This window comes from Pagrus major, chromosome 11, assembly GCF_040436345.1.
Source record: "Pagrus major chromosome 11, Pma_NU_1.0".
Lineage (NCBI taxonomy): Eukaryota > Metazoa > Chordata > Actinopteri > Spariformes > Sparidae > Pagrus > Pagrus major.
The window spans coordinates 17020133-17040854 of NC_133225.1; the positions used below are offsets into that span (position 1 = coordinate 17020133).

At 41.9% G+C, this 20722-nt stretch overlaps 2 protein-coding genes across 2 annotated transcripts; one reads left to right on the forward strand and one right to left on the reverse strand.

Annotated features, from left to right (window-relative positions):
- Positions 1-54: 54 nt before the first annotated feature.
- On the reverse strand, positions 55-7502 carry hnrnpm (heterogeneous nuclear ribonucleoprotein M). Its single transcript, XM_073476156.1, has 16 exons — positions 7210-7502; positions 6280-6467; positions 4601-4653; positions 3867-3874; positions 3578-3671; positions 3241-3486; positions 2822-2975; positions 2650-2699; positions 2509-2566; positions 2239-2361; positions 2069-2146; positions 1665-1733; positions 1471-1572; positions 766-1349; positions 619-670; positions 55-512 (listed from the first exon to the last, which is right to left on the reverse strand). The coding sequence occupies exons 1-16, from the start codon at positions 7308-7310 to the stop codon at positions 349-351; spliced, it is 2124 nt and encodes a 707-aa protein (XP_073332257.1). The 5' UTR covers positions 7311-7502; the 3' UTR covers positions 55-348.
- A 1449-nt stretch (positions 7503-8951) lies between these two features.
- Positions 8952-14773, forward strand: dmap1 (DNA methyltransferase 1 associated protein 1). Its single transcript, XM_073475757.1, has 10 exons — positions 8952-9379; positions 9596-9687; positions 10166-10361; positions 10480-10638; positions 10729-10896; positions 11130-11315; positions 11719-11790; positions 12495-12567; positions 13003-13355; positions 14001-14773. Exons 1-10 carry the CDS (start codon positions 9284-9286, stop codon positions 14058-14060), a joined length of 1455 nt encoding a protein of 484 aa, XP_073331858.1. The 5' UTR covers positions 8952-9283; the 3' UTR covers positions 14061-14773.
- Positions 14774-20722: the final 5949 nt, after the last annotated feature.

Below are 20722 nucleotides of genomic sequence, written 5' to 3' on the forward strand. Positions count from 1 at the left end.
TCCCCAGCAAGTTTACTTTATTGGTATGTAATGACAAACACACAAAAAACCCAAACGATTTCAAATATTGAGGTTTATTTATCAAAACACCTTATAGAACAAAGGCAATGACAAGTGAGCATGACAGAAAAAAAAAATTAAAAATTTGGTCTCTAAAAAAAGTAAAATTTGATCAAGAACTAAAACACATTCACTGTTACAAATTACTAACTAAAACAACATTTTCACCGTGACGAATATCTAAACAAACCAAATGAATTATGGTATGCTGAAGGGCAATTCAGATGATACAGAACATTTTGACATTACAGACTAAATGAAATGTCAGATGTGAAGCGGATAAGTCACTTATGCATTCCTATCAATCCTAACATCAATTTCTCTTCCGTTCAGCCGATAGCCGTTCATGGTCCGGCAGACGCGCTCAGCGGTTTCAGGGTTGTCGAAGCGAACCACACCACAACCCTTGGACTTGCCGTTCTCCATCTTGATGTCAGCATACTGAACCATGCCTGCAGAAGCAAAAGTACTTATGTTAGAAGTCATCTTAATGTAATAAGAGCCAACAATAACGGTTAATTTCATATTCACATAACACAGAACTAGGGCCACTCTTACCGCATGTATTGAAGGTATCCTTCAGCATCTTCCAGGTGAAGTCAAATGGCAGCTGAAAGACAAAATCAATTCAAAATGAATTAGAATCGTACGTGAGGATACCGTTTAAATGATTTACACTCAACTACCCTGTTGATAAATACTTACATTTCTGACAAAGATCTGGCATCCCTTCCTGATGTTGCTTCCACCAGTTCCAGGCCCTCCAGCTCCTCCGAAGGAGTTGCCACCAAATCCACGATCCATGTCTGCAGAGCGATCAAACTGACCTCCAGCGCCTCCAGAACCCATCCGATCCATGCCAGAGCTCATGCGGTCAAGGCCACCAGAGGAGAAGCGATCGAGTCCACCAGTATTGCTGAGGCGGTCGAAGCTGCTGGCCATTCTGTCGAGCCCGGTGTTGCCCATGCGTTCCATATTCATTGGAGAGCCAAAGTCCAGGCTAGAACCCATGCGATCCAAACCAGACGGGCCCAAGCGGTCAAACCCAGCTGGGCCGAGGCGGTCCATGCTGGAGCTCATACGGTCCAGGCCAGGTCCAAGCCTGTCCATACTGGGCCCCAGCCGGTCCAACCCCGAGCCCATCCGGTCGAACCCAGAACCCAGCCTGTCCAGGTCAGATACGCGGTCCATCCTGTCCATACCCATCCGGTCCATTCCTGCCATACGATCCATGCCAGCTCCCAGGCGCTCCATTCCAGAGCCCATGCGGTCCATACCCAGGGAGTTTCCTATGAAACAGAGTGAACGAAACAAAACGAAAGCTTAGAAGCTGAAGTGATCATTACATCTAATGAAGCTCAACAGTGTACTTATCAGAGGAATTTCAAACAAAATCCTGAAAATACTAACCCATTCCTCTTTCAAAGGATTCTCCAAAACTATTGCGAGACATTCCCATTTCATTTCGCCCAAACTCCCTGTCAAAAGCACCACCAATCCCACGGTCCATCTCTGACAATGCAAGAGATGAAACCATTAGAAACATCCAGCATAACGTGAAAGGAGTTCCACGCTTGCTTAACCCATCACAAACATTTCCTTACCATTCATTCTGCCCATCCCTGAAGAACCAAAACGCTCCATGTTGTTCATTCCTCCGAAGTTCTCCATTCCTGGAACAGAGAAAAATGTCTCAACTGAAGGAGGCACAACCAGAATCAGATGGACAGGGTAGGTATGGAAATCTGATGCGTTATGATAACCTAGTCTCGACACTCAATCTTTTATTGATTGCATTTTGCCTCTCACTGATAAGCCATTTGTACTGGAGCCAAAAGCTTCCTGTAAATATTGACCAGTAACAATATTTCAGGGACTTGGTTGGGATTATGTCATGAATTGTCGTACCGTTTTAAATTTGACAGTTAAGGGAAGTGTTGAGTTTGCCAAAATAGAAAATACAACAGTTTGGGTGAATACAGTAAGGGCTGCAGCCACTTGAACGTACCTCCTCCCGCTCCGCCGCCGCCACCTCCTCCTCCCATACGGCTTCCTCCCATGTTGCCAAAGCCCATTCCACCCATATCTACAAGTGAGAAGGGTAGTGTTAAGCCATTGATTTTCCTGGTGTCTTATATTCAAGTGTTTAACAAAAACAACTTTTCCAGGGCTAGTTACCTCCAGGGCCCATGTTGCCCATCCCTCCACCACCACCTCCTCCTCCGCCTCCTCTGTTGAGTTGGGTAGCATCGATGGGCTGGCCACCAGGTCCCAGGCCCAAACCAATACCACTCAGGCCACCTGGGCAGAGAAAATGGGCATAAAGTTAACAACAGTCCACACAGGAAATGTTTTCTGTAGAAATGAAATGGATAACAATAGACATATCTACAGCATTACTATCTTTAGTATCAAAAAAGCGGTGGAAGAACTCAAACATATGCTTACGTGGAAGAGCAGGGGCTCTCTCAGGAGGTCCAAAATCTTTGGGTAGGGACTTCTCATCCTGAAAAAATGGCCACATAAAAGCAGTCAGAGTGTGCTCTCCAATCATGTCATCCAATGTACAAGGAGGTTTAAGCAACATACCAGTTTGACGTGCATGACTCTGTTGAACAACAGCTGCCCATTGAACATAGCTGTGAAATCATTAAGGAAGGCGTGCAGGAGATGTTTGAAAACAATGTGATTCTACTGCATTAACATTCTATGCATACACCTAGATGATATTCAAACCAGCCAACATTTCACAAAAGGATACAGACAGCTTGGACTGCTTCAAGGGGCATGTCAAATGTGACTGTGCCCATGCCTCTGCTTTTCCCATCCTTGTCCTCCAGAATGTCGGCCCTCACCACCATGCCCGCCATGCTGAAAACCTCTTTCAGCTTCTTCCAGCCCACTTTGTAGTCAAGCTGGAAGCACAAGGAGCAATTTGAGAAATGGTTACTTGTTTAATCATAGGACACAAAGGCAAGTCATACCAAACTATGATTTCTTACCATGTTTAATACAGTTGTGCACAAACGACCATTTGTCAGTCAAGTAATTTTTATCAATTAAAATACTAATTATTTACTGGCTACAGTTTTTTGAATCGATTTGCTGCTTCTTTCCTATCTCCATACATTTGGGTTTTTTGGTATTAAAAAAAAACAATGGGATAACTGCAAGCCTCACATTAGCCACAAAGACGGTGCTGCCAATCCTGCCAGCCTGGAGACCATGGATGATCTCATTGGGGATGTTGGGGTTGTTCATCAAGCTTGGAGGAATATTGACCATTGGGCCATTTGGTCCAGGGCCCATGCGTTCCATGTTCATGCGATCCATTCCACCCATTCCTCCCATTCCACCATGGCCCCCTGGAGGTCCTCCGCCTTGAGACTTGTTGATTTCTCTCTGAGCAATCACACCATCAGGGTCCTAACAAAAAGAATGAAAATATGACTCTGGAAAATCCACAAATATCATTTATGCGTCTTTTTTGCTCTTTGTTTTTCATGCTGAGGCCTACCTCCTTCACTTTTAGGGGTCGCCCATTGAAGTTGTGCTTGTTGACTTTCTCCACTGCCTTCTTCATTAGCTCCTCAGTCCTAAACTCAACAACACTGAGAAATAGACAATATACATCCTGTGAGAACAATCAACCTCCACCATTAATGATAACTAAACTGTGCAAAAGTTTAAAGTTAAACATTGGTTCATGTGTTTCAACTTGGTTAACAGAAGTGTAACATTTACATTTTATCTGACTGACAAGCATTTACACCAACAAAAGGAAAAGGTGGACTGAGACTACTTACGCACAACCCTTCGTTGATGGAAGACATCAGAACAGGCCGCACCAAGAGAAGTAAAGAATATTTCAAATTAGTAAAAGCAATGGTTAGATCTGGTGTCTGAATTGACACAAATTTAAGCAAAAATAGAAAATTTCATGCACAATAAATATTTCAACATCACACAAGCCTACAGCCTTGGTCACAACTCTGCTTCCAAATAAAATTACATTCAAGACATCACATTCTTATCAGCCACTAACACAATGCCGGAAAGTCTGGTGAATATTAAACAGTATTTTTCCAACATCCAAAGGGCAGAAAATCCACAGTGTGATAGGATTCCCCACTTCTAAGATATTGGAGGTAACTTTTCCAGTAAAGCAGTTCTACGGAATGAGTTACATTTAACCACCATCTAACAACCTTGTAACAACCTCTTGCAGACTAGACCCTTTAAGGTCATGAGGAGCAAATCCAGCAACCCAAGGGACATTGTCAGCTACTACGATCCCACATGATTGGCTACAAAGAAAGCTGTAGTCAAGTTAAAAGAGCATCAACCCTCAGGATGACCTCAAGTCAGTGCCACAGACGACACCAAAAAGAACACGCCTCCAGCATGTCACCATCTCACACACTCCACAAGGTTTATGTGTCTGAACAATTCCCAACTATGAAAGTAAAGAAACCAAAGCTGACAAACACAGGTTTGTCTAGGATTATTCATATTTTTATTTGTATGTATTTGCACTTACCCTCGATTTGCCTTCTGCGTCCATTAAGTGTTCCACGTACGTTACCTCACCCACTACAAATCAGATTCCAGAGACGACACACACCAAGGGGAGAGAAGCCGAGAGAACAATTGGGGTTTAGAGCAGAACACAAGTAGGGCGGCCGGTGACAGTGAGCTCAGACTGCCAGTCCTTTGCCTTCCCCCAGCACCTCAGCAGCAGCACAATATGGTACAGGTCTACAAAAAGCAAGCTTGGGTCTTTTAAAATAAGGGAAACTTCTTAGCCTGTCCTTGTTGTCCTTGATTACACCCGCAGCACCAAAAGCAATAGACTGAGGACAACAACTGTTGAAATGGCCATCTGCCTTCCTATTTGGATAGAATGCCGTGAACAACACCTTCTACCTGGAGATAATTGATCAAATAATTTCAAGTAGGCAGAACCTGTTCAATCCCTCAGCCCATTTCATTGTCAAACCTGTGCATACAAATAAGTCATATGTCGCCATTTTGAACCTCTGGTTCATTCATCAATGCATTCGTCCATCAGCCGAGCCTAAGAGGAAACATACAGCTAGAAAACTAACCATAATCTTAATGAAGGCAAGCTCCTACGGGGAAAGAATGGCAAACATGTTCTTGAAGTTGACCTGTTCCTGAAATGCACAATATCAGAATTTTGATTCAGCGTCGACCACTGCCACGCCTTTGTTCCCGATCACGTGTCTGTTCAACGAATGGACATCAGTGAACAAACCTCTAGAGTCAAGGACAGTGCATAAGAAGTTGCTTCATTTTGTAGACCTGTACCCCAAAGAAAATCCCCAACGCATAGCTGTGTTTGGCACAACATGGAGATCTGCTGAGAAAACATTTGCTTGTCATGGTCACACCTAAAAAAGAAAATGCAATTTAACTCCACAGTCAGTTGTCATACAACGAATACAAGGCGCTCCTTCTGAAAAAGGATTGTACCTTTAACACATGCTTTAACTACAAGTAAATGCCGAGTTAAGTGCATTACTTATGATACATCTATTGTATTCCAGTACTCCATAAAAGTACTTTCACATGAGTAACAACACATGTTAATCCATATTGTACATTTGAGAACTTCAGGCGAATCCCTACTAATAATTCAAAGTTGCTGCATCACAAATTTAATTTGACACAAAATTTGGACTTGTATATGAATCATGAGACCACAGGTTTTACCATTAATTGAGACCAACTTATTCCCCGTTTCTGGGCAACACTACATTATAGCTCTGTAGTATATTTTTTTTCATGCATTTCTAGAAGAAAATCATCTCATTATACCGCTCATGGTCCCAAGCCATTGGATTGTCACATTAGTGAACCAACTTTACAAATGTGCAACCTCCACTTCACAAAAACCACAAATTGGTTTTATTAATCTCAATGGAGAATAAATGTTCAGTCTAACACCCAGGTTCAAAGCACTTGTGCAAGTCTGCAGCAACTCCTTAGTTGACAGACAAATAAGAGAAACTCGTCCAAAACCTTTGTTCCAAATAACTCCCACAAGATCTCAATCAACTTTGTACAACTTAAGTCGCTTCACAAATTCTCAAAAGCCCTTCAAAGCTGCAGTGGTCAAACAAAATGACCGTGGATACTGCAACTTTTGTCAGGTCCAATAGGTGACTGAGTCAATCCCTTATCCAAACACCTTACCTTTATCCTTCATCAGGTCTTTGAGGGCTTGCCATTTCACATCATAGGGAATGTTGCTGACAAAGACACGGTATCTTTTGTTCACATGGCCATAGGGTTCGAAGCGCCCGCCTCCACCTCTCTTCTGGGGCCTCTCCTTCCTGCTTGAATTGGGCTCATGCTTCCCTTTCCCATTCACTGCTCCCTCTCTGTGTAAAGAGATCAATGTATACAAAGTAAAAGTGAGTAAAAAACAAACAATATAATTCATACAGGCATGCCAAGGTGTTTTTACAAGCAAGTCCAGAGCTAAAACACAACACTAAAGTAAGTTTAAAATTACTGCAGACACAATTGCTAAGTACATATAAAAAAACTCTTCTAATTAGTAAGTTTGTAAAGAGATTTTTTTTTAAAAACTGCTTTTAATAATACTACTTAAAACAGATGAAAGGCTTAAATGCAGTTAGTGCTTTGAACTCAGTCTGCAATGGTCTGCCCTCAAGATGATCGCAGTTAACTTAAGCCGCATGGCAAGGCCGCTCTTCGGACTTAGTGGGCCTATCGACCTACAGTATTTAATATGTTACACAATCACAATGTCTACAGTCAAATTACGATCACATAGAAAGGGAAAATCACGACGTTATTCAGCATCAACAAGTAGTTAATTATCCCCATCTTTTAGTTACTTTCAGTTACGTAACATGGATGGATTCTCCCTGTAAATAGACGGGCCCCAAAGACACGGAGTGGATCAACGCATATAACAACGAAATTTAACAACAGAGCACGTTTACAAATAGTTCCTATTCAGGATGCATCTACGGAGATATTTTCAGTCAAGACTGGTCGCACATTTCCGTGGATCAGGATCATTAATGCTAGCTACATAACTAGCTATAGCTAGCTAGTGAGCGCAAACAAAGGACCCTTGATGAATGGACTTACGCCGCCGGTTGCTGCTGCTGCTGCTGTGGCTGTGGCGGCGGCTGCTGCTGCTGCTGCGGCGGGCCTACTTTCTCGGTAGTAGTTTCAGCCTGCTCGGACATCTTCTTGCGCAGTTTAGTATCTTGCTAAATTAAACTGTGATGTCTCAGACTATCTTCGTTGATATCAACGAGTCAAACGCCTTCAAAAGTGACCTTAATGGTAAAAAATGTTGCTGACTACACCGACCACTTCTGCGACACCAGCTAACGAAAATGGCGGAGAGTAGTCTGTGGCCAAGATGAACGAATGCTGGGAATTTTTAAAACCGCGGACAGAATGATGCACATCCGGTGCTTTCAAGAGTAAAAGTCACCACGGCTGGGGATTTTCAGAATAAAACAGTGCCCGAGATGCAGACAAACAGTGGTGGAAAGTAACTAACTCAAATAACGAATTTAAATACAATTTTGAGGTACTTGCTTTTTTCTTGGGTATTTACATTTTCCGTTACTTTACACTTCTACTCCACCACATTTCAAACTTTTTACTTCATTGCATTAACTTATAACTTTAGTTACTTTGCAAATTCAGATTAATACAAATTGTAATCAACATTTTCATTATGTATTTTTAAAGATTAAAATAAATAAATAAATTATTGATTCTCAGGGAAATTTCACAAGCCACCCAAATATCCAGTCAATAAAATGAGCTCCCTCTTTACCAGTTGGCCAACAGTGTTGGGCGAGTTACTTTCAAAATGTAATGTTACATATTACTAGTTACTTTAACTTTAAAGTAATGTATTACATCACAATATTTCTGTCTACGTAGAGTAATATATTACTTATTACACTACTTTTTAAACAAAAACAACAAAACGCCCAAATAACCTCTATAGAACAATGAAATAGCCGATCTTTTGAAATAAAGGAGTGGCCTTGGACACAGTGATGGGCAGGCAGGCAAAGGATCAAAGTCTAATATATTATGAGATAGAAATAAATATTTTTTAATTGTAGCTTAGTCATATGAAACACAGTAGACCTATATCTTCTATAATGTAGCTTATAATGACATGACAAGACAAAAATCTCTTTTTCTTTACCTTTCCATTATAGTCGACAGAACAAGGAGTGCATGGGCATATGTGATTCAAGAATATAAATTAAAGTGCGCTCGGAGGATTAGGCTTCATCATTAGGCCTATGAAATATGACTCATTTCAGTCACAGAGAGACTGAACAAAGAACTTATATGCTCGGCTATATTACACACACAGAGCCTATATTAACATGGTCATGTTGGTGTGGATGGGTTCTTAAAAAAACAACAATAAACGCTTCACTTTGGTCGGTAACATGGATTGTAATGTGTTACATGACATAACTGTAGTAATATATTACTGAAATATTATTAGTAACGTGTTATATTACCCCGTTACCGCTAAAACAAATATATTACTGTAACGCGTTGATTTTGTTACCCTCAACACTGTTGGCCAATAATATAATATACATTACTCTTTAATTAGACTGCATAATTAGATTTTATATTTTATATTTGGTACTATACTTTGAGTAAGGTTTTTTTTTAATGCAGGACATTTACTTTTACTATTTCTAATTAAGAGATTCGAGTATTTCTTCCACCACAACAATGTATATGGGAAATAAAAACTAGACTCTGCAGTGCACCGCCAGACCTCACGGGGGCAACAGTCAGTTACTGAGTAGACGAGTCGTCACGACGGAATCAGCGGGGACGGAAGTTGTGGCTGTCGGCTAGCTTCTCACCTAGCCTTAACAATAGCTTCTGAATATTCTTAATAACTGTCTCTGTTGCTTCACGTATGGTCGAAACGTTCACGGTAACACGACGGAAACAAATCTTAGGGAAATCGTTACTTGACTGTTTGCGGCTCGGTGTAAAATTAACGTAACCGCTGTCTTAGAAATGACGTTAGCGCTAGCTTTTAGCTAAGAGCGTATTCTTTGTACAGTACCGCATTACTGGATGTGCGCCTGTGAATGAATGAACAGCATTCACGTTTGACAGGTTGTGAGAAGCGTTAATCAACCATTTGTTAATCATGGGTACTGGTGCTGATGTTAGGGATATTCTGGAGTTGACTGGAGGAGAAAATGACGGGCCCATCAGCAAGAAAGATCTCATCAACTCAGACAAGGTGAGAGATACTCAGAGGATATTCATAATGATGCCCATGTAATTTACCCAAATTTTACTCAATATTTAAAGAGTTACACAGGCTATGGGATTAAAAGACAACAAAAAAATGCCATTCCTACAGCAAAACTGAGATTATGTTGCTATTCTGTGCTTGAGAGTATTACCAAAAGTATTCTTTAAAATAAGTAACCAATTTCTCCATCACCTGTCTCAGAAAAAATCCAAGAAGTCAACAGAAACGCTGACCTTCAAGAGACCTGAGGGAATGCACCGAGAGGTCTATGCTCTGCTCTATTCAGATAAAAAGTATGTAATACATTTTGAGTTTGTCCTAAATATCTGTGTTGAATTAGGTTTTGACTCAAGTCCAGTGTGTAATAACGACTTTACCGACCATTATCCAAGGATAAAGATTGTTCATCTTAGATTCAGAAAAGGCAGAGAAAATGACAACTGCTTCCTTTGTTTTCCAATGTGTAAATCAGGAATTATGACTAATGACAGCACAGCGAGTGGCATGATCACCCGGTCAAGCAGTGGAAGGTTTTAAAGCCTCACTGTGAGCTTGTCACTTGTCTGTTTTGTATGAGGCTGATAACTTGTACTAAGTATTTCTTCCCATGCACTCTGCAAAGGTGTTTGCTTTTTTGTGTTCTTATGTTGCATACCTGTATGTGCTGAATATCCTGATAAAGCTGGTTAAGTTACGACATCAATAAAGCAGATTTTCCACATTTTTTGCACCCTTCCTTTAACAAAGACTTGATTTCCTGTTAATCCACAGAGATGCCCCCCCTTTGCTGCCCAGTGATACTACTCAGGGCTACAGGACAGTCAAAGCCAAGCTCGGCTGTAAAAAGGTGCGTCCCTGGAAGTGGATGCCCTTCACCAATCCAGCTCGAAGGGATGGGGCTATATTCCACCACTGGAGACGTGTGGCAGAGGAGGGCAAGGACTACCCTTTTGCACGCTTCAACAAGGTAGGGATGACTGCAGTCAAAAACAAAGGATGGATTTTTACAGCTTCCCGTTTTCTGTCATCTTCTCCTTTTCAGACTTAAACACTCATTTACTCTGTTCTCCTGTCTGCCTTTATAGACAGTCCAGATACCAGTGTACTCAGAGCAGGAATATCAGGTGCATCTCCATGACGATGGCTGGACTAAAGCAGAGACAGACCACCTGTTTGACTTGTGCAAGCGCTTCGACCTGCGCTTCGTAGTTGTCCACGACCGTTACGACCACCAGCAATATAGGGTAATCTCACATTCCCTTTCACTGGGGACGTATACAAATAAAAGTTAAAGCACAATTTTTTTGTGACATTCTTCCATGTATGCCTTTCAGAAACGATCTGTGGAGGACCTGAAAGAACGGTATTATAGTATTTGTGGTAAGCTGACCAAGGTCCGCGCAGCTTCAGGGACAGAGCCCAAGATCTACATCTTTGATGCTGGCCATGAAAGGCGCCGTAAAGAGCAACTGGAGAAGCTCTTCAATCGCACACCTGAACAAGTTAGTAACTTTGTGCATTGATTTGGATTTTTATATTGTTGTTAAGCTTTCATAAATTATATATTGCCTAGCCAGGATGATAAACATCAGGCTGAGCATTAACCAATTATAACTTTATTTGTTAATCTAGTAATGCTTTTTATGTAAAAAAAGGAAACAATATTGCCAAAACTTGTAAGATGTTTGTCAGCCTTTAAGATATTAAGATTGCACTTCTCTTGTTTTTCCTGCAGGTGGCAGAAGAGGAATATCTCATTCAAGAGCTAAGAAAGATTGAGACCAGGAAGAAAGAGCGTGAGAAGAAGGCCCAGGATCTGCAGAAACTCATTAAAGCAGCTGACACAACCACAGAGTTAAGACGAGCCGAAAAGAGGGTATCCAAGAAGAAGCTCCCACAAAAAAGAGAAACAGAAAAACCGGTATGATATGCACTCGTACAAAAGGAGCGAAGTCAAGCACAAGCAAACCATTCATACCTGAGAAATATTTACCGACAAGTTAAAGCGTCATTAGAAGCAAAGTTATTTTCATTATTGAGATGTCACAGCTGTCAACCTCATGATGGTGCTCATTCAGACCAATAGTACACTGAAATATTGAAGATTCAGCTCAGTGTCATTATTTTGTATTCATCATTTTATATTGTTTTGATGGAGCAGCTGTGTCTCAGAGAAAGAGGGGGCTGTTCTGTCTCTGTGTGGTGACTCACTGTAAAGGTCATATTTATCCCGTAATACATTTTAAATAATTTTTCATTTCAGGTCTGTCCAAAGTTCACAGTGGTGCAATATATTGTCTCTCATCAATTATTTCTTCTTTTAGGCTGTTCCAGAGACGGCAGGCATCAAGTTCCCTGACTTCAAATCAGCAGGGGTCACGCTGCGCAGTCAGAGGGTGAGTATAACTAGATCCTATTGAGGTATTTAAACTACAAAAAGAGTATTCTGAAACACAACTTCAGGTTAATACTTAACTTTGGCTCTCTAATACTAGTGAAGAACCTAAAACCCCAATTTGAAACAAAGAACAAACCTGAGACTACAGAAGTCAGAAATAATCCAATAACTCTGTATTAAGAACTTTCTCTGTACTCTGCTATTTATCATTTGGATTGATGTTAAAAAATTACATTTAAACTTTCTTAACATGAATTTAAATTTAAAGTTTTGAATGAACCACTATTAATATCAAGACAATTTAGCGAAGCTTGACCCTGCAGTTGATGTATGTGAGAAACCAGAGTGTCTGACTTGAGCCCAGCTATCTCTCATTAGCAGTGAGATGATTAATTCTGTTAGTGACTAGCTAATATCTGTAAGACCTAGCAAGGGGACTCTTATTCATCTTTAAGACTGATGAGGAGCTGCCGCTCTCTATGGAAAATGCATTAGCACTGCTAAAGGAGTGGAGTACCCCTCTAGCTAATCAGTCAGACAGAGTTCAGTGGATAAAGACATTTTGATCTGGCCCGCTGAAGTGCATTTCAAACGAATTAAAAGCCCCAAGGTGGAGCTGTTTATCCTAATATCTCCGGCACCTTGAATCACACCCGTGTGTGTTGGCGTGTGTGTCTCTCTGTGTGTTTGTATGTGATTCAGATGAAACTGCCAAGCTCTGTTGGCCAGAAGAAGATCAAGGCCATTGAGCAGATTCTGATGGAGCAAGGAGTGGGTAAGTGTGAATAAACATTAGAAATCAGCTAACCTTTCAAAGTTTTACATTTTAAACTCTCTGCAACAGACGTAGAATAAAAGGATACTAAATTAGATTTTAAGGGGTCCATATATGGTACAATAAAGGAAAACATACACCTTTTTTTTCTTTATTTGTATAAAAGCCATTTAAAGGAAAGATCCCTTTGAAATCTGTACAAATAGAAAAGAGAACAGTGCAGTTTAACAGCAGCCGTTGACCCTACCAAGAATACTAATTGTCTATCAGGCTAGACTGACTAGCAAGGTAACTATCTACACTATCTACATGCATTCTCATCTTCTACACACCATAATAAACTCACAATTCTAAACTAGTTTTGCAGTGTTTCAATCAAAGTGGTTCAATCTAATTTTCATTCTTCTTTGCACTTGTGTCTGTCTATGGATCCAGATCTTAACCCAATGCCCACAGAGGAGATTGTTCAGATGTTCAATGAGCTGCGTAGCGACCTGGTGCTTCTGTATGAGCTAAAGCAGGCACACAGCAATTGTGAGTACGAACAACAGATGTTGCGTCATCGCTATGAGGCCCTGCTGAAGGCCGGCAGCGGAGGCGTGTGTGGTGGAATCACAGCGGCCACACTAGCTGCCACAACACAGAGCGGGGAACTCAATGCCACCAACAGCACTACAGCATCCACCCCAGGGGGTGAAGTTCAGTCCTGGCCCAGTGCAGACGACATCAAGGTGGAAGCCAAGGAGCAGATTATTGATGTTGTAGGAGCACCACTTACCCCCAACTCAGTAAGTCTGCACAGCTTAGACACAAACTCTTCCAAACCATCACAAAAAAATTGGGTGACGATATCCAAAAACAAAACCTTTGTTAAAAACGTTAAAGTTGTGTTGCATCTGCAACTCGGTGGGGTAGACAGCTCCAAAGTTTTGCTCCTTTAACAGATTGTTTTGGGTTCCTGTGTGCAAGGGGGTAGAATCTTAGTAGATGGTGTGAACCTCTGGTCAGAGGACATCGTTATTATATAGATCTGTGCTGTTTGATAATAACAAACAGTTGGTGACTCCAGGCTTATACAAATGTCTTCACATTTTCCCAGCCAACAGAGGGAAAGTGTTAAGCACAGGAAGGTATTGAGGACTTGTGTTTTCAAATTGGTAGAAAAAGAGGGGGGGAAAACAATAAAAACAAATTGCTAGACCCCTCAAGCAAGTCCACTGCCTCACTTCTGCTGTTTTAAACAAGGTGATCCCGTCATTCAGTAATCAACATTCACTATTTATGGCCAGCTTCCCCTTCAGATTAGCCAACATGTTGTGGATATGGCCTTCGATTGTAAACTGGTAAAATACTGTCATGACTGTTAGGGATGCAGAAAGAGTAGAATATCCCTGCCAGACCCTGATGTGATTGTTTTGTCTATCACATTGCAGCGCAAACGGAGAGAGTCTGCGTCCAGCTCGTCTTCGGTCAAAAAGGTGAAGAAGCCTTGATGAGGACGAGAGCACTGGTTGGTACACGGTGGAGGAAAAGGAGCCGTGTTAGTTATTCTGGTCATGGTGGAGACGCCCACAACTGTATGGCTGGACAAGAGGGACACAGAAGCAGGCCACCATATTTCTCTCCATTTACAAAGAAGCACCAGTGACTTCACACACATACATACACACACACACACACATACACACAACTTTTCAACTACCAACGACACCTCTCCAGCCCCTTCCCATCTCTTCTCAGCATCTTTGTGACAAAGGCAACAACTGAGTGACATTTCATTCCATTACCGCTCGACTCCCTGCCTCCACCATTGCTCTGCCTTAGATGAGGCAAGATCAACTGTAAATTGCCAGGCTGAGCTAATCGGGACATGGGGAAGAAGGTGGGAATGACTGAGTAATTGAAATGAATTGGAATGAAAGAAGAGACTCTGGGAGTGGGAGGACCTGGAGACGCAATGCTCATTTGACCCATCTGAGGTTTTTTTTTTTTTTCCTGGCCTAATCATGCCATAGTGTTTACTGGAAATGTGTTTTTGTGTTAGCCTTTAGTGCCCACTGCAGCTCCCTCTCGAACCAGAGTGCGTCTCGCTCCCTCATAGATGGAGCTTCCATCTGCTGCCCGTTCTTTATTTGTGTTGTTTGTCCTCAGGTGACCTTGAAGATGCTTTAGTCAATGATTCAATAAACCTCATTGTTTTTTTTTCTTTCTGCGTATCATCTATGTTTATGCCTTGGCGGTCCCTTTCTCATTTCAAGCATGTGTCGCTCTTTCTCAGATGAGATCTGAACTTGGAGGTAATTAGTGTTGAATACACATTTGCCGGGGAAATTGTAGGATCATGACATTCTTACCTTACCTGTCATCTAAGTTAAGTGACAACTAATGACTTCATTAATATGATAATTAAGCAGTGATCAGTCTTAGGTTGGCACAGCCACTGAAACTTCATTAGGTTCCTGCTCCATAATATTGCTAATTGCTTGTCAATTATGTCGTTTAGCCTACTTAGACATTAATTTCTATGCAAATTTACAATACGTTTGCTCAGAAGAGGGGAGCACTGCTATCTGGGCATACTGTGTGTATTTATATACCCTGTAGCTATATTTTAAGCAAAAATTCAACTCCAAATTACTTCAAATTGCAGTCTGCCTTTTCTTTTCTTTTTATCTTTGTCATTTCATGTCTTGGTATATAACTGGAAACCTGGTCTCTTATGGTTTCTCGATTACAAGTTGAAACGTATGATCTTGGGAGACGGGTGAACAGGTTACAAATATCACAATGAAACTTCCCAGGTTGATTACTTACATGAAAACAATTTTTTTTTATATTTCAAGTTATCTGAAATTTTATGTTTCAATATGTAAGTGACCAAAAGCACACGCATTCTTTACTCGAGTAGAAGTACAGATACCTCTGTAAAAAACAACTGGTGTGAGTAGAAGTACTAATTCAACTTCTTAACTCAAGTAAAAGTACGAAAGTACAGGCTCTGAAATGTACTCGAAGTATAAAGTTTCCCTCTGAATGACATTTCTATCGGCCATTTCTGTGAGACGCTATCTGAACCTCAGGTCATCCATGTTTCTGCGTTTGCCACTAGACACCTTTTACCCCACTCCAGTCTTGTCATGTTAGAAAGGCGGCGTGCAATGAGGCAAAATAAAAATAAATCGTTAATTCCTGTCAAATGCATTAAAACTAAAGTAACAAGCCTGCTTTTGAAAATGTAAGGAGTAGAAAGTACAGATATTTGTGTTAAAATGTAGGGAGTAAAAGTAAAGTACAGATACCGGAAAAATCTACTTAAGTACACTAACAAAGTATTTTAGTTAGTTACTTCCCACCTCTGCAAATGAGGCATTATCTGCTTTAAAATGTAATATTCTGCAGACATTTCCAGAACAGAAGTCTGAGCATTGGATTAATCCAACAGTCCTGATTCATTTAGTTAATATACAAGTCTTTTTTTTTTTCACAGCCATTAAAAAAAATCAATTTTTGCCATGTTTGAAGGAATAAATTGTTATATAAATTCGTCTATGAATGATATATGAACACACCTCGCTGTAAAAACCTTCAGAATATAGATAAGAGGAAAGCTGGAAAGTTTGGTGTCTGTAAGTGCTACTGAAGTGGAGATTTCTGGTTCAGCGTTTGAGAAAAATGGTCTTCCAAGATAAGAAAATGTGTTGTGTGAGATTTTGTTGGTTTGACTTATTCCTGCAAAAGATTTTTTTTTTTTTATCAAACCAGCTGATCCTCTCAAACTTCTGAAGCCTCCTTTCTTAGCTGTCATAAATTAAACTACTCCGCCGAATTCTGCATCATCGCCACATTTAAAACCTCTTTGTTTACAACTCTAATAAGCGCAGCTAAGGTTACAGGAGTAAACCCATCCACACACTGTAGGCCGTTTGATTGAGGGAGAGAGAGAGAAAAAAAAAGAGTGAGAGAAGGCAAGTAAACATGGGTAAAATGGATTCTCAGTGTCTATATTTCATGTTGAAAATTGGCTCATAAATCCAGCGGTTTGATCTATGGAACCCGTCGTTGCTTGAAAAAACCTCCGTAAATGTGTAATTTCTCCCTTGACAGAACACAGCCGAGAGGCTATCTTTCTTTTGCTTCCTCCTCCCTCCCTCTCTCCCCTTTTTCTCTGTCTCTCATTCCCGCTCGCTCTCTCTCTACCAGCCTGCCGTTGGATTAATGCTCTGCTCTCTTCCCCTCTCTCCTTTCATGCTCCTCTGATATCTTCTTTTCATCACTGCTCATCCATTTATCAAAACCGGGTCTCCTCTCTCCCTCCCTATCTCTCAATATCTAAACCCATCTTAAGTTATATGGCAGGTATCTTGTAAGATGGGCTTCAAGAAAGTGGAGGTTATTAATAAATACCAGTCCAAATTGAAAATAGGTGGGCAGGGATGCATCGCCAGCCGTGTGTGAATGATAAAGACCCCCAGCAGACCCTCATCTTGCTCCATCTGCCATGAGCTCCATCCAGGCTACAGTGTACGTTCTGCAACACTGATGTGAAAAGCATGAGGCAGAACACCACGGCGGAGTGTCTTATAATGTGGTTGTGATGGCATTGAGATGGGATCTCTTTATCAAGGCCGGGCCGAGGCTTTAATCACGGCCTAAGAGGTGCGCTGGCTGTTTATCATAATTGAACTGTATCCAGGCTAATCGCCGGCATACGTCACTGTCGAGGGGTCGCTCGGCCGCACCAGCAGGCGATGCTGGTGGTGGTGATTGAACACACAGTTAAGAGAAAAGATGTGTACTGAGGGACATAAGGCAGGAAGAGGCAGGTAATGGCAGATGTGATAGAAGCCTGTTCAAATACATCACGCCTTGAGGTAATCGCTGATGTGACAATGATTAGATTGTCGATGCCTCCTTGCTGTGGCACAGTGCTTTATACCCATCATGTCACATACAATCACTGATTACTACAAGGGGAAAGAGGCAGGGATAGTGCAATAGGTAGTGTGAGGACGGGGTCTAGATAATTTCCTCCCTATACCATATGGGCCATAACAAATGTTCAAAACAGACTTCCACCTCCAAGCCCCCTCTCTCATCTCCATGTCTCTCTTTGACTTTCACCTCCTCCTGTATTTGGGTCACCTTGAGGGAGAAAACTTTTAATCATTGCTCCACATCAAATTCACCTGAGCCCCCTGGGACACCGAGCAGCAACAAAGGGGAGGGGAGTTGAAACCGCAGGTCGGAAAATCACCATCGCCCACGGGGCTGGACAGTGGAAGTCATTTCCACTGGATCTTTTGCTGGTGGGGGAAGGCTTGCTACAACGCAAACCCAATCACTGGCGCTAAGCAGTGCTTACAGCTAGGCATTAACCCCACTGTCCACTCTCCACATTAAAGCCCGGGGGAGGCAGAGGAGAGTGGAGTGGAGTAGAGCGAAGAGAGTAGGACTAAATCTAGACTTCCTATTCCCCGGCACTGCACTGCTCTCGGGAACATCTCCGGTCAGGTGTTGTTGTCTTTCAAGGTGTCCTACCTTGAAGAGAAGGAACGGTGCAGGACGGTGGTGAAATAGAAAATGGCATTTCAGGAGGAGAGATTTTCTTGTGTGGCCAAACACACTGAGTGTATAAAAGACAAATCAGGCGGATTTAGGTGAAAGATTTGATCCTTAATGCATCAAGCATGGAATGTGATGCAAGCCCTATTATAAATGTAACTGTATGTACACATGTATGTTGTGAATAATGCTGATTAGGACATTGATGTGAGTAAATTATTGTGTTTTTACAGGTTTTAGATCATCAGTGCAGTTAGAGCCTTGTGTTTTAAGTAAACTGCATATGGTTGCAAAACCTATAGTGTTTTTAACATGATTGATAATCTTGTTAAAATCAAAATCTTTTGTAGAAAATTTGTAGCATTAATAATCGATCTCTTTTTTTTTTTTTTTACAGTGAAACAAGTCGAGAAAACAGCATTCACATAACATCACCTTATAAAGTTGGTGAAAGGGTAAGCAAACAGTTGACTATACACATCCAGCAGATATGGAGCAACACAGGCATTTATTTGGGCTTATGTTTCTGGCCATACAAATAATTATTTTAACTCTGTTTTGGTCGCCACCAACTCCTGAGAAAATGGTCCTTTGTGTTTTGTGTTATTTCTCTGGACCAAGACCTGTAAACACACTTTATTGTGTAAAATGGGCGACGTTACCCTTTAAATGGCATATGAGCTGCATTTAATGGAAAAAAAACTCAAACAATATCAGTTTGTTAACTTTTATTGTATATATAATTTAACTGTTTTATTACTAACTTAATGTGATTACTGAGTTTAGGAACAGTAACGTGTAACACTACCCAGTTACATACAAATGTAATGCAATTAGAATAATGTGTTAATTTGCAAGTGTGTGTGTGTGTGTGTGTGTGTGTGAGAGAGAGAGGGAGTGTATAAATGTACTCAGCTTGTGTGTGTATCCATATGGACTTTTATTTTATTGTCTACCATGAAAGGGCTGCACATCAGGGCGAGGAGAGTGTGGTCTCTTCAGGTCAGTGCTGTGATTGCATGCTGACTATAAACAAGATGAGGTTGGACAGATCAGCTCACTCTGTTCCACCATCAGCCCTCAGAAACAAACCAGTTTGACTTGATTTGTCAGTGAGAGATAGAGGCCTGTGAACAATATGTGACAGAGTTACCTCTGCAAACCAGTGCAGCCAACGTCCCTCTTCTCTTCACCTGCACGAGCACAATTCTAACAAAGGGGGAAAAAAATCCAATTTACCATGCGGATCCACAGCTGTCACGGCAGGGGAATTAAACATTACCCATAACTCACTGGGGGTGCTGAGCAGGTCAGCGGATGGCAGGGACGGTAACATCACTCTAGGGTGCAATAACAAAGGATTTTAACCTCTGACTCTATCACTAGTGCTGCTGGCAGAACATCCTCCTTCCTCGCCAACAGCCGCTTCCTTTCACCAAGCTGGTTAACAATCTCTTGTTGAGTTGACGACTCAACTTATCCACACACACCTCACTTCCTCATCGCTCAAATTTCTCCCTGACACAAACAGCAAGACATGGGGAGAGATGTCAGCATAAATGCAATGCTTTCCACCCCGCTGGGTCCTGGAGCAGTTCCTGTGATGCTTCATAGGGGGTTGCTGAGATCCTGTAGCTGCTAGCGTCCCGGTGTCATCACCCACACAGGCTGACTGCTTGCCTGGCTGGCCCACCACCACCAGAGCCTCAATTACCTGACTGACGTTTCATTAGCGCCTGCAGCTGATCCCGTGGCTGAGAGGCAGTGGGGCGCAGAGGAGCGTGGTGCGAAAGAGAGAAGGGGGGAAGAGAAGGAGGCTTCAGCGCATTACATTCTCATCGCTGTCAGAGTCGCAGCTCTGAGTACAGCCACACAGCCACTCATTACATCGCAGTCATTTAGTACATGCTCTTATTGAGCTGGACTGTGTATTCTAAAATAGAGCTGGCTCGGTTTTATCTGGTGAGCTGACATTCATACATACCTGCTCTGGATTGTTGGAGAAGTTGTAGTCGGATGTGTGTATAAGGTAGACAAATCAATCCGGTGCAGTGTGCTGATCAGAGGTTTATCTCTCCTTGTGTATTTCTGTTTGTATGCTCACATGTGTGGAACCCTATACGGTCCTGTATACGTACCTGGGTTTGTGTGTGATCTGTGTGGCCTCTCCTTCCTCAGGGTAAGTGCAGGCCATGTCAGAGATGATCCAGGGTGGAGCTGAGGGGGCTTAGTGAGACCCCCGGCCTGAGCCTCTCCACAGAGCCCACGCTTGGCTGGCCTCTCCTTCCCATTTGTCATCCTGGGCCAGTAAGACCCCCGGAGAGATTAGGGGCAGAGCAGAGAGACTGGAGGAGTAGCAGGAATAAGAGGATCAGTTAGGCTATAAACACAGACAAGTTTGTGTCTCTCACCCACTCTGGCGCAGTGACAGTTTGTAATGGCTGTCAAAAGTTCACTCTGTGCCGTACATCTTCCTTTAAAGGAAGCCGCAGTGCCTGAATGTGCCATACCTCTTGCAAACAGGTACAAGAACTTCTATCAGTTTGACCAAATGCTGCGCATGGTGTGAAGAGCAGGTTCAAGTTGGATATTA

What these genes read in the sequence shown, in the direction of transcription:
- dmap1 (XM_073475757.1), top strand. Translation starts at nt 9,284, where the DNA reads ATGGGTACTGGTGCTGATGTTAGGGATATTCTGGAGTTGACTGGAGGA. An exon ending in ATCTCATCAACTCAGACAAG is followed by an intron (nt 9,380 to 9,595) that starts GTGAGAGATACT and finishes CACCTGTCTCAG; the next exon opens with AAAAAATCCAAGAAGTCAAC. An exon ending in CTTTTGCACGCTTCAACAAG is followed by an intron (nt 10,362 to 10,479) that starts GTAGGGATGACT and finishes CTGCCTTTATAG; the next exon opens with ACAGTCCAGATACCAGTGTA.
- hnrnpm (XM_073476156.1), bottom strand. Translation starts at nt 7,310, where the DNA reads ATGTCCGAGCAGGCTGAAACTACTACCGAGAAAGTAGGCCCGCCGCAG. An exon ending in CAGCAGCAGCAACCGGCGGC is followed by an intron (nt 6,468 to 7,209) that starts GTAAGTCCATTC and finishes CTCTTTACACAG; the next exon opens with AGAGGGAGCAGTGAATGGGA. An exon ending in GCCAGATCTTTGTCAGAAAT is followed by an intron (nt 671 to 765) that starts GTAAGTATTTAT and finishes TTTGTCTTTCAG; the next exon opens with CTGCCATTTGACTTCACCTG.